Source organism: Typopeltis vanoorti, chromosome 11 (genome assembly GCF_054136105.1).
Source record: "Typopeltis vanoorti isolate ZY-2024b chromosome 11, IOZ_Tvanoo_1.0, whole genome shotgun sequence".
NCBI classification, from domain to species: domain Eukaryota; kingdom Metazoa; phylum Arthropoda; class Arachnida; order Uropygi; family Thelyphonidae; genus Typopeltis; species Typopeltis vanoorti.
The window spans coordinates 56,753,087-56,765,948 of NC_143559.1; the positions used below are offsets into that span (position 1 = coordinate 56,753,087).

At 34.6% G+C, this 12,862-nt stretch overlaps 1 protein-coding gene across 1 annotated transcript in view; it reads left to right on the forward strand.

Moving 5' to 3' along the window:
- LOC150101601 (dnaJ homolog subfamily C member 17) overlaps window positions 1-12,862 on the forward strand; it is a 189,431-nt gene that overhangs the window by 148,455 nt on the left and 28,114 nt on the right. Inside the window, exon 8 of the mRNA XM_090400693.1 lies at window positions 825-902. Coding sequence (XP_090256819.1) covers window positions 825-902 — 78 coding nt within the window. The remainder of the gene's footprint in view (window positions 1-824; window positions 903-12,862) is intronic.

Here is a 12,862-nt window from a genome sequence, read left to right on the forward strand (position 1 = left end):
CCATAAATGAAATAGTTTTTAAGAATTATTTAATAATACTTTATTAATATTAATCTTCTGGCACGCTGCAACAATTTAATTGGTAATCCACTGACTCTTCTCTACTTTGTATTCCATTCCTTTAACTGTTTGTTCTACACTGATGATGATGATGATGATGATGATGTACTGCTACTTTCAGTACGAAATATTTGTACATTTAATTCATTAAAGTTATTATTGTTGGTTTTATGCATGTTAAGTTATTAATTTCAATTACATTAAATTCCATGAGCCTGAACATAGGACTTGCAGAGCATGTTATCTCTGCCAGACGTTGAATCCTTTGAAAGAAGATTAAGGTCCTTCACAGAAGTAACTATCTTATGGAATGGTTATGCAAAGAAAGTTATGAAACATTACTACACCACCCATCCAGGCCTGACCAGAAATGGATTGAAATTATTCCCTAATTATGAGAAATATTACTTCTCTACACATTCCATAGGAAATGGTTTAGTATTAATTAATTGTGTTTTATTTAAAGTTATATAGTTAAGATTTTAATGTGTTTTAGACCATGCCACTCTATATCGTGTATACGTGTAGTTCACATGTTTTTGTTGTTGATTCTTCTGGTTTCTGTTCTACTTTTTTAATTTGGTCTTATACAGATTTAGTAAGTTTTATTCATCTAATCTATTATTAGGATTCTGGTTTTACTAATAAGAAATGTTTAATTAAATCGATTACTTTTTTCATGTTCTCTTTTTGTTTCATGTTTCATTATTATTTAAAAATAAATAATAATAATAAGCTAATAGTAATTTTTGATTTGTATATAGGCAAAGTGGAAAGTTTCAAGAGGAGATGAAAGCAATGGAGGATACACTCAGGAAAAGCTTATTGAACGTTTTTCAAAAGTATGGAATGAACTATTTTAACACAAATTTTTTCTGTATATAAATTTTCTTCCCCCTCCCATGTTCATTCATTGCTGTAAATATTGTATATAATATTCATATAATGAATATTAATGTACATATAAATATATATATATGTGTTTAATTAATATTATGCTTTTAAAGCATGCTAGGTATGTTTTCCCTAATTAAGATGTTGGAAGTTTTTTTCACTTGGTTAGACTATAATAAATTTAGTTTAATCCTTTTTCCAAGTGTAAGCAAACAAAGTTTTTACACCTGAAGTATCTTCAGGACTGAGGCAACTCGTGGTAAAGGTGGACCAAGCTCTCATCATTCCTCGTCTTAGTATCTCCCATAATGCAAAGCACATCTCCTTGCGGACATGTATAATGCTATGCATTAAGGGAAGGGCCACTACCTGACCGATTTCGACCTTTATTGAGTGTTCAAGTACAGGTCAAACTCCAAAAACTCAGTGTTGTTCCCCTCAGTAACAGGCTCACCCTGCCACTGAGAAGAACTTTCAGAACCGGTTGGCTCTACACACCGTGGCAGGCTCACCCCACCATCGAGCAGAGCCACTCATTTGCTCATATCTCATCTGAGGGGTAACAGCAACAGCTGTGCCTCAGTTAACTTCATGGACTACAGCATTGTCATTCATTACCTCCCACCACCACCACCACCCAGGACCTGGGTTACATCAACAGCCAAGCCTCAGTTAAAACTTCATAGGCTACAGCATTGCCATTCATCACCCAAGCTTCCAACTGGTTTCGACCTTTATTGAGGTCTCATCAGTGGGAGCCAGACCCAGCGGTGATGATATTAAGGCAGAAGCAATGGAGAAGTCATATTTACCTATACGAGTTTCCAAGAGGTGTTTCACCTTATTATTAAATTACTCTGGATTTAGAGAAAGATGTTGGAAGTCCCCCCCCCCCTTCCCCTTGGTTAGACTATAATAAATTTAGTTTTAATCCTTTATCCAAGTGTAAGCAAACAAAGTTTGCACCTGAAGTATCTTCAGAACTGAGGCAACTCATGGTAAAGGTCGACCAAGCTCTTCTCACTACTTGTGTTAGTATCTCCCATAATGCAAAACACATCTTCTTGCGGACATGTATAATGCTATGCATTAAGGGAAGGGCCACTATCCACACTGGTTTTGACCTTTATTGAGATCTCGTCAGTGGGAGCCAGACCCAGAAGTGGTGATACTAAGGTGGAAGCAATGGAGAAGTCATATTTACCTATACGAGTTGCCAAAAGATGTCTCACTTTATTATTAAATTGAGACAAGTTGTGATGAGAGCTTGGTCCATCTTTATCACGAGTTGCCTCAGTCCTGAAGATATTTCGTGTGCAAACTTTGTTTGCTTACACTTGGATAAAGGATTAAACTAATTTTATTATTATTCCCTAATTAAATATGCAGATCTTCTTTTCATTAAGTTTTGAGGTTGTTACATTAGATGACTTTTCATTCACAGAAACAGTAGAGCTTCTTTAAACTGGGGCATGACATTTAATCACCTTGTACCATCATATTTTTCTGTAGTATAATCTAATGCAGAATATAATTTGGTTGGCTGAGTCCCAAATTGCCTGTTTAGAGAATTAATAAATAACATAAAAGGGAATTAACTTTCATCTATATTTTTGTTAGTATAAAATTTTCACCCTAGTATCAAGGATATCTTCAGTATGACTTTCAAATTAAACAACAGGAACAGAAATCAAATATTCAGCAATGACACGCACATGATGTAGAGTGTCATGGACTAATTATACTAAGGTTCTAGTAAAAATAACTTTTAAATTTAAATTTTTAAAGATTTAACATAGGGAATGGTAACCTGATGGACTACTTCTGTATCACTGTTTTGACAAGGAAACTCTGTAATTATTAATTATCTTGTTGGCATATGATTCAGTCAATTCATTAGTAATGAAGGTGGACTTGATGTGATTTATTTCTTGAGAGAGCAGTAATTCATCGGAGCAAAGAGAGTGTGCACAATGTATCAGTCTCTTACCAGATTTTTGACAGTTATAATGATGTGAAAGAGGATGAATGTAAAGTCCAGCATGTGTTTTCTTTCTGAATACTGAGAAGCGAAGGCTCCCATTTGGTTGACAAAGTAATAGATCTAAAAAGGCAATCCAATTGTTCTCTTCCAACTTGAGTGAACTGGAATACGATGATGAAAAGTGTTGATGTTATTGACAAACTTTTGTAGGTCTGTACAGGACCTTTTGCCAAACTGCAAAAACATAACTTATCTGTACCATAAGAATGACTTAGGAAGGGTGCTATTCAGTATACATTCGTTCATGTCTTTCCATGAAATAGTTAGCTAGTGTGGGAGAAAGCGGACTACCCATTAATGTGCACTAAATCTGTTGGTAAAGTTTGTTTTAGTGTGTGAAGTGGCCAGAATGAATGACAGTCAAATAGCTGACAGTATCTGACCAAAATCTTGCTTGTGGAAGTTAAGTGTTTCATCTAAAGGAACATTTGTGAATAAGGACACAATATCTAGGCTGAAAAGGAGATCACCTGGGCAAAGACAAAGCTTTCATTTTCTTTAAAATGAGAACTATTTTTGATAACTGAACAGGACTTTCTTGTGAACACACTAAAAGCAATTTTATAACATGGAATGCAGTCCACCACAGGGTGTAATGGAATATGGAAAACTAAATGGCGATCACTTCCTATTTCAAATTCTCCATATATACTCTTATGCCCTGAACCAACATAAAGATATTGCTGTCTCAGCAATCATGTAGTTAGACTTTTCCTATTCATTATGGGGTTTAATGGAATAAATACAGCACATAGGGGTGCTTAAGGGTCAAAGCTGTATAACTGAGAGGAGACCTCCACATAGCCTTTAAAGGAATGCGGAGAACCGACCAGGGCTTCTGACCTAATGTCCAATCCTCACCTTCTCGTGGTGCACCCTGTTGGGTATCTACTTTGATACTGAACGAACGAGGATGGGCTGGCAATTTGGGATTTAGCCGACCAAATTGTATTCTTATTGGTTAAACCAAAATAAAAAAATGATGGTACAACATGACAAAATTTCATGCCGGCTGGGGCGTCGCCCGGTTAAACAAGGCCCCCGTTGTTTTCGCCAGGGAACCAGGGTGAACAGCGAAAAGTCAGCTACTGGAACAAATCTGAAAACAAACCCCAACTCAACATCACCAGAGTTGAAGATCGGTACTATCAACTTAAGAAGCCTGAATGGCAAAGAAATGGAGCTAGCTGAGGAATTAGATAAGTACCAGATCGACATAATAGGGGTGACTGAAACAAAAAAGACCAAAACTGGTGAGATCTTTCTGAGCAATAAATACAAAATGTTATATTCAGGCAATAACAATCAAGGAAAAGAAGGAGTAGCCATAGTATTCAACACAAAATACGAGGCTAATCTTCTTGAATGGCAGTCAGTCTCAAGTAGAGTAATGTGGGCAAATATGAGAATGGGGAACTGGACAATGAGACTTATTTGTGCCTATGGTCCCACAGAAGGTTCTACTAAGGTAGAAGTGGAGGAATTTTTTGAGGCTTTAGAAAAAGCAACTGACACAATGAAAAAGGAAAAGTTGGTCCTTGTTGGGGATCTAAATAGTAGAGTAGGAAATGATTGTGAGACATACAAAAATATTTTGGGAAAATTTGGAGAAAAGAGCAAAGCTAATAATAATGGCAAATATCTGTTGGATTTCTGCTCAGGACATGGACTGTTTATTACTAACACCATGTTCCAACATAAAAATGTGCACAAATTCACATGGAGAGAAGAGGCTAGGAATAAGAAAAGTCTCATTGACTATGTTATTGTTGATAGTGATGTTTTCTCCCTGGTGCAGGACACCAGAGTGTACAGAGGATTTGAAATTGGAAGTGATCACTATTTAGTCTTGAGCAGGATAAAATTGAATTTCATATTGAAAAGAATAACATGTAAGAAAGTTTTAAAGCGAATAAAAGTTGAGCAGCTCTCAGATGTAAACTGTAGACTAAAATACAGAAATATTATTGAAAAGAAAATGAAAGAGTTTGAGAACAGGAATCAAACCTTGGAGATTCAGTGGCAAACTCTGAAGGAAACATTGATTGATTCTGCCAGAGAGGCATGTGGTGAGGTTGTGTGCAAAGATAAAAAAATCAGAACTCCCTGGTGGACACAGGAAGTTAAAGAGGCAGTGAAGGAAAAGAAGAAAGCATATCAAAAGTTCCTGGCAAATAAGTCAGCTTTTACTCTTACAGAATACAGAGACAAATGTAAGAAAGCTAAACAGTGTGTAAAACTAGCTAAACAAAAGTCATGGGAGGACTTTGGCAAGAATATAGAAAATAAATATCAAGAAGGTGGCAAAATATTCTGGAGGTTGTTGAAGAAGCTTAGGAATGGAGGAAAGAGTGCTGTAAAAGGAATTAGAGATGATAAAGGTGAAATGAAAACAGGAGAAAAAGATATCCTTGAAGTATGGAGTAATTACTTTGAAAAACTGCTAAATGAAACAAGCAGTGATAACAGCACAGTGATAAAAAACACTGACCAGGCATACAGTCAGGAATACATATCCATACTTGAAGTAGAAAAAGCCATCAAAGGCTTGAAATGTGGAAAGGCAGCAGGAGTAGATGATATTCGACCAGAAATGCTGAAGTATGGTGGTATAAGAGTCTTACAGTGGCTGCACTGCATAGTTCAGAAAGCCTGGACAGAGGGACGAATTCCCGATGATTGGAGTAGAGCTCTCATAGTACCCATATATAAAAAGGGAAATAAAACTGAATGTGAGAATTACAGAGGTATTTCCCTACTGAGTGTTCCTGGCAAGATCTATGCAAGTATACTTGAGAAACGGTTGAGAAGAATTGTGGAAGAAAAGCTTGGTGAAGAACAAGCTGGATTCAGGCCAAATAGAGGCTGCCAGGATCAGATCTTCACTTTACGACAAATAGTCGAGAAAGCATGGGAATATAACAAAGATCTGTATTTAAGTTTTGTCGATTTGGAAAAGGCATATGACAAGGTGCCAAGAGAGAAGCTATTCAATACGCTGCAGTTATATGGTGTCAATGGGGCATTATATCAAGCAATACTTAGTCTTTATTTGAGTTGTGAGTCAGCAGTTAGAATTGAAGGAAGTACAGGAAGATGGTTTAATGTTAAATCTGGTGTGAGACAAGGATGTACATTATCCCCTCTGTTATTCATTATCTATATGGATCACATTATGAAGGAATGTGGTATTAAACCTGATATCAAAATTGGAGATGTTAATGTCAGCTCTTTGCTTTATGCGGATGATGTTATACTTCTAAATAAATCCGCTACAAGTCTGCAAGATTCTCTGACTAAATTGAATAGCTGTTGTAATAGATATGGTATGAAGGTCAGCAATAAAAAGACAAAGACAATGAAAATAGGCAGAATCATTGAAAATGTCAACTGTGTTGTGAATGGAGAACCTGTGGAACAAGTAAAACATTTCAGCTACTTAGGCACAATTTTTACTGAAGATGGTAAACTAAATATAGAAATAGACAACAGAATCAGCAAAGCTGGTATCGTGGGAAGTCAATTGAATAAATTCATATGGAATAAGAAAGAAATTAGTCGGAACACTAAATTAGCTGTATACAAGACTGTGTTCAAACCAATTTTAACTTATGGATCTGAGAGCTGGGTCAGAAGTAAAACACTTGACCAAAGACTAGAGACCGCAGATATGAGAGTCCTGAGAAAGATTAGAGGCGTGAACAGATGGCATCAATGGCAATATCATATTAAAAATGAGGATATTAGGAAAGAACTTGACATTGTCAGCATCCAGGAATGCGTTAGCAGAGCTAATCTCAGATGGTATGGTCACTTAAATAGAATGGGAGAGGAAAGATTAGCAAAACAAGTGTTCTCTGCCAGGTTGGCAGGAAAACGACCCAGAGGAAGACCAAGATATAGGTGGATTGATACGGTACAAAGTGCCTTAGACGATAGAAATATAAGATCTGATAATGTTGGAGTCTTGACAAGTAACAGACTGATTTGGAGGAAAATTGTAGATAGGAAGTTAGTAATGATGTAATTTTTTCATGTAGTACTGTCATATCCTGTACACCCCTTGAGGGTACATGGCAGGAATTTGATGATGATGATGATGATGATGATACAGCACATATAAATAATTAAACAACACGTTGAATCATTCCTATATTTCATCTTAGTCACTGAGACATCATCAGGGAAACAATATTAAAATTGCAAAAACACACACAAATTTGCATAAACATTAAGTGAAAGGATTAGACTGAAAGCCTAAAGTCCTATATGGGGAGCTCTCTATGGACACTGTTATCTGGCTGTGTTGGATAGGAGGTCTAAGAATTAGTTTCCCAAATCTTGGAAAGTTTAATACAACCATATTTATTAAGATTAGGTCGTTTTTTTTTAATTCTGCTGATTCTAAAAAAGTCTTTCAAATTTGTATTTTTTTGTGTTAAAACCTAGTTTTTTTTTTTTGTTTGTTTTGTTTTGTTTTTTCCCCAATTGATTCTGTGAAACGTCCAAGCCCTGACTGACCAATACCTATAGTAATAGATTTATTTTTTATGTTCATCTGGGCAGCTGTTAACAGATCTCTCTCTGTTTGACTATAATATAAGTAGTAGGAACAAGGAAGTTTGTAAACACCTGAAACTGATAGAGGAGGTAGATAATCCTTGGGAGAGTGGATGAGGGTAGCTAGCTTTAGATAAGGTTTGAATGCAGTGCAGAGATTGTACTTTTTTAGAGTTCTGTTTTTTCTGAGGTGCCCTGGATATAAGGAACAATGATTGTATTAATATAGTCAACATGTTGAGAGAGAGAGAGATGATCAGCCTCAGTAGAACAGAGATTGGAGGCTCTATTAAAAAAGGTTTTGATAACACCATATTGTTGAGAAGGTGGATGGGTTTTCTGTAAAATTAGAAAGAAAGGGTGCCATTGGGAAGACATATAATTAGGGTATCTAGAAAAGGCAGGCTATTATTATTTTCTTTTTTATAGTGAATTGGATTCTGGGATGGAGGAGGAAGGAGTCTAACATGTCTGAGCCATGCAGCCAAATAGAGAATGCATCATCAGTATTTCTTAACCAGACAGAAGGTTTGAGAATAGCAGAATCAAGAGCATGTTTTTCAAAGTGCTCCATATAGTAATTAGCTAGAGGGCTAATTACTATATAGCCATTGCTGTACCCTTAATCTGTTTATAAATAGTATCTTTCCAAGTGAAGTAGCCAGAATAAGTGCGAAATTAAAGTTTCAGAAAGGTGGATGTTGGTAAAAAAGGGAGATGTCATCAAAGCTAATCATGATATCATTATTGTCTAAAACTGAAATTAGTGGAATTTTTAATATAGGAAGAAGAATGACCTGTAAGTGGGGTTAAGGATTTAGCTAACTTAAAGGAGGGAGACTCGGTACTGTGGGACAGAGAGGGTTATTACCAGGTTTATGAAAAGACTGAGAAAGGATGTTTGCTATGTTGTACCTAATGTTATTGGCATTGGTGGGATGCAAGTTGCAAATACCATGTTTTATGTGTGGCATGAAGTCTAAAGATGGAACCTAATGTGGCACTACTGCAAAATTGTGGCTGAGACGAAGGATGCTAATGGTTGTTTCATTAAGCCTTTTAGATGAATGGGTAACTATAACTTGCAATGGCTGACTCTGCAGCTGAGAAAATATGTGCTGTATTTATTCCATTAAACTCCATAATGAGTTCAAACCAGCATGTAAGTCTAAATAGTTGAGACTTTTCTTATGTCTGCTCTCCATATGAATTGTACACATCAGTATGTTTGAACATGGTATTAGTAATGGCTGATCTGTGTCCTGAACAGAAATATAGTAGGTACTTACTGTTATCATTAGTTATGATGTTTTCTCCAAATCATCCAAAAATATTTGTTGTCTGGTGTTTGTTTCTTAACTCCTCTGTTATATTTCTAACAAGGACCAACTTTTTCTTTGTCAGTTGTCTTTTCTAATGATTCGAAAAATATCTTAGCTTCTTCCTTAGTAGAACCTTCTATTAAACTACAAGCACAAATAAGTCCCATTGTCCATTTCCCCATTTTGATTTTTGCCCACATCACTCTACTCTATCTTTCCTTTGCTTGCCATTCAAGAAAATTGTCTTCATGTTTAATGTTCAGTACTATAGCTATATTATATGTTAATATGTCTGTGTGAGCTTGTTTTGCTCCTTCCATGTATGTTATTCTCCACCTATATTTAAATTTGTTATTTTAAAGACAGTCATGGAGTAAAATAACAATATGTTTAATTTTATTTTTTTGTCGGTTAGAATGTTCCATATTTGTATCCATGATATTTACTTTAAACATAATTATATACACAGATAATACAAACAAAGAATAATCAGATGACCATTTTAAGAGTAGAAAATGAGCTTGATAAATTTCTCTCATATTCTAATTTTCACAGTTAATCAATACTGAGAGAATACACGAAATATTTTACAAAACAAACTGAAAATAGCATTCACATTCTGTAGTCTCACTTGGCCATATAGAAGTTTCCTTTAATGCATCTATCTTTCAATTTTCTGAAGTAAGCATGAAAAAAAATCTCACAAACAACAGAAATACATTAATTGAGCAATTCGAATGCGTTTCCAATACAAAAACTTTCACCCAGATTCCAAATTGCTCCTTGGAATATATATTATGTTTAATTGAGCACAAAATATTTTCACATACAAAGGCTTGATATATTATACAGTACATCAATTTTTAGCTTCACAACTCTGTATCCTTGGAAAGTAATTCAAGATGCATATAAAAACTTTTCCGAGATTTGAGAACTTAAATTGATAGTTTATTAGACATCTTCGGCTCTGCTTCCTTGCTTGCCTACTCTTTACTTCCTAGCGTTCCTGTTTCCAAATGACAACTGTTCTAAAAAACAACTAATGTGCATGCCCATTACCAAGATTCAAAGCAAAACTCAAGTGGCTACATTGCCATTATTACAGTACCCCGTACGCTACAAGTATTTGACATAGAAACACTATGGTAAACAACATAATTTATAATATTCATTCGACATTGCTGTGTTATTCCCTAAGGATTACAATATACGGTAAACAAGTTTACTTATAACTACAATTAAATTATTTTATATCATTATTGCTTAACTACATGGCAGCTTAAATAATTCTAAGCCCATAATTGGTAAACAACATAAGCAGTGCCTACTTTGTGGTTCATATGATCACTTGGATGGTAACTGCCCCAAATCATATATATACCTTTAGATTATCTTATCTATCTTATCATATATACAGCAATCCCTCGATTAATGCACCTCTGATTTGGGCATCATTTTTTTTCTATACCCAAATTTGATTAGTACGCCTACATGCATCTTAAAAATAAATGTTACAGATTTTTAAAATTTTCTATCTATACATTTTTATGGCTAACTATTTTAAAAAATCACTCACCAGGATGAAATAATTTATCGATTTAAAACATTTTACCAAGTTATATTTAATGGCATACTACACTATGTTCCAAATTTACTGCTAAAATTTATGTCGTCTGCTAATTACATAGCATTTTGCTGATCATATCTCGTGCCTCCTTTGTAATTGTTTTCCTTTTTTTATATTAAAGTATTTTCCCAATCTTTCATCATGAGTAAAAGAATTAGTGAGCAAAAAAGTGGAAGTGTGTTCGAAAAATAATCTCATTGGAAGAAAAACTTGAAATAATCAAGAAAAATGAACAAGGCAAATCCAGAGCAAAGATAGGACAAGAACAAAAAAATTGGTGAATCAACTATAAGAGCAATTTTAAGCAAAGCTGCTGAATACAAAGAGAAAGGTAAGGCTGCTTCAAGTTCATCATGCATGCACTCGAAATCAAAGTATTATAATGATTGAATTAGAGAGCCTTCTTTCTACATGAATTGAATGTTGTAACCAAAAACTGATCCCGCTAAGCACTGACCTTATTAAATCAAAAGCATTAACCAAAAACTGCATTAAGCCGAAACTGCAAGTGCAGATAAGGAGGTGGCTTCAAATTATGCAGAGATTTTGAAGAAAATTGTGGAAGAAGGGGGGCTATTGTGACCAACAAATATTTAATGTCTATGAAATCAGCCTTTTTTGGAAGTGACTTTCTGGCCAAATCAGAGAAATCTCAGCCTGGTTATAAAGTTGCAAAGTTGAATGAAATTACTGCTAGCAATATGCAAGCAGTTTGGAAGTATTCTTCCACATTGTGCAAATGATTTTAGAGGCTTTTCAAATAAATCTAAGTTAATTAAATCTCATTCTGAGAAATTGATTGATTCTGACCTGCTAAATTTAGATGCACAGTGGGAAGATCCTGAAAAATATGAAGAAAATTTAATCACTGACAAGCCAAAAGAGATTTCACAGAAACAATTCGAAAATATTTTTCATTCAGTTTAAGTTTTTGAACAGCAATACTTAGGGGCTGACTCTGATGAAGAGAGAAGCAGTAAAATTTGCAGCAGTAGTAGAAGAGGCAGTTGGGCCATATCCAAAAAAAAAACAAAAAAAAAAAACCAGAATGCCTGCCAAACTACGCTCAATTCTTTGTTAAGAAATGTAGAATTATGAATTTATATTCTGAATATGTTTTATCGTCTTTCAGCTTCATGGTTTTCCTTTAACTAGGCCCTAATTCTTTTATTAAAAATAACTAAATAATTAAGGGTCAAAAAAGAAATTTGAGGAACGAATTATACTTTTTTCCCATAGGTTATTATATTCGATTAATGTGCCTGTTTTAAAGAACGCATTAGGCACATTAATCAAGGGATTGCTGTATATAAAAAAAATAATAATAGAAAAAAACATAAATTAATGATGCCAAGAAATTATATTCATGGTTTAATCCTTTATCCAAGTGTAAGTATTATTTTAGTTCTAAAGCAGGTAACGTGAAGTCATTAGCCTCTATAGGAGTTGCCCAGTTGTGAAGTTATTTCACGTGCAAACTTTGTTTGCTTACACTTAGATAAAGGATTAAATCAAGAATATAATTTCTTAGCATCTTTAATTTATAGTATAACCAAGTGGAAAAACTTTCAACATCTATCTCTAATCCAGAGTATTTTAGTAATAAGTTGTGACCTTTTGGCTACTTATATATGGAAATATGACTTCTGCATTACTTCATCCATTTTACCTCTTCTGGCTCCCACTGATGACATCTTGGTTTTTGGCAAGATAAGTACTTTAGTTTTCATTTGTTTGTTTTTCACTTTGATTTTATTTTACTGGTGCTAGTGGTGGTTTTGTCCTTACTAGCACTGTTTTTTTTTTTTTTTTTTTTTTTTTTTAAGCAGATATTAAGATTGTTGGTAATACAATTAATATCTGCATTACAGGATTACTTTTGGTGGTATCAATGTTGCTATTCTACACCACCAGCATTTGCTGGTGGTGTAGAATTATTTCTATATTACTGGATTATTTAATTGTCAGTCTTATGACTAAAAGTTTCTCTCTCTCTCTTACAAACAAACACAGAGGTTTTAGTCTTTTTTCCCATCTGAGATAATGGTACCAATTCCTCCAAGGGTGCAAACTCTAGGAATTGAAATTCCAGGATATGAAGTAGCAAGATGGGTAACTAAAGTTTTAAAAGAGATAGTTGGTGCTAATAAGATTTATTCCTTCACCCTGTACAGCAGAAGAAACTATTTAATGGTAGTTAAAGATGTGGAAACAAGGGACAAGCTGTTACAGGGTTTTACTTTTGAAGGCAGCACAATTATTCCTGTAATGGTTGGGAGCCAGATAAAAAAAAAAAAACACTAAAAATCAAAATATTTCCAATGGAATATATAGAGAACAGTAATGAAATTCTTA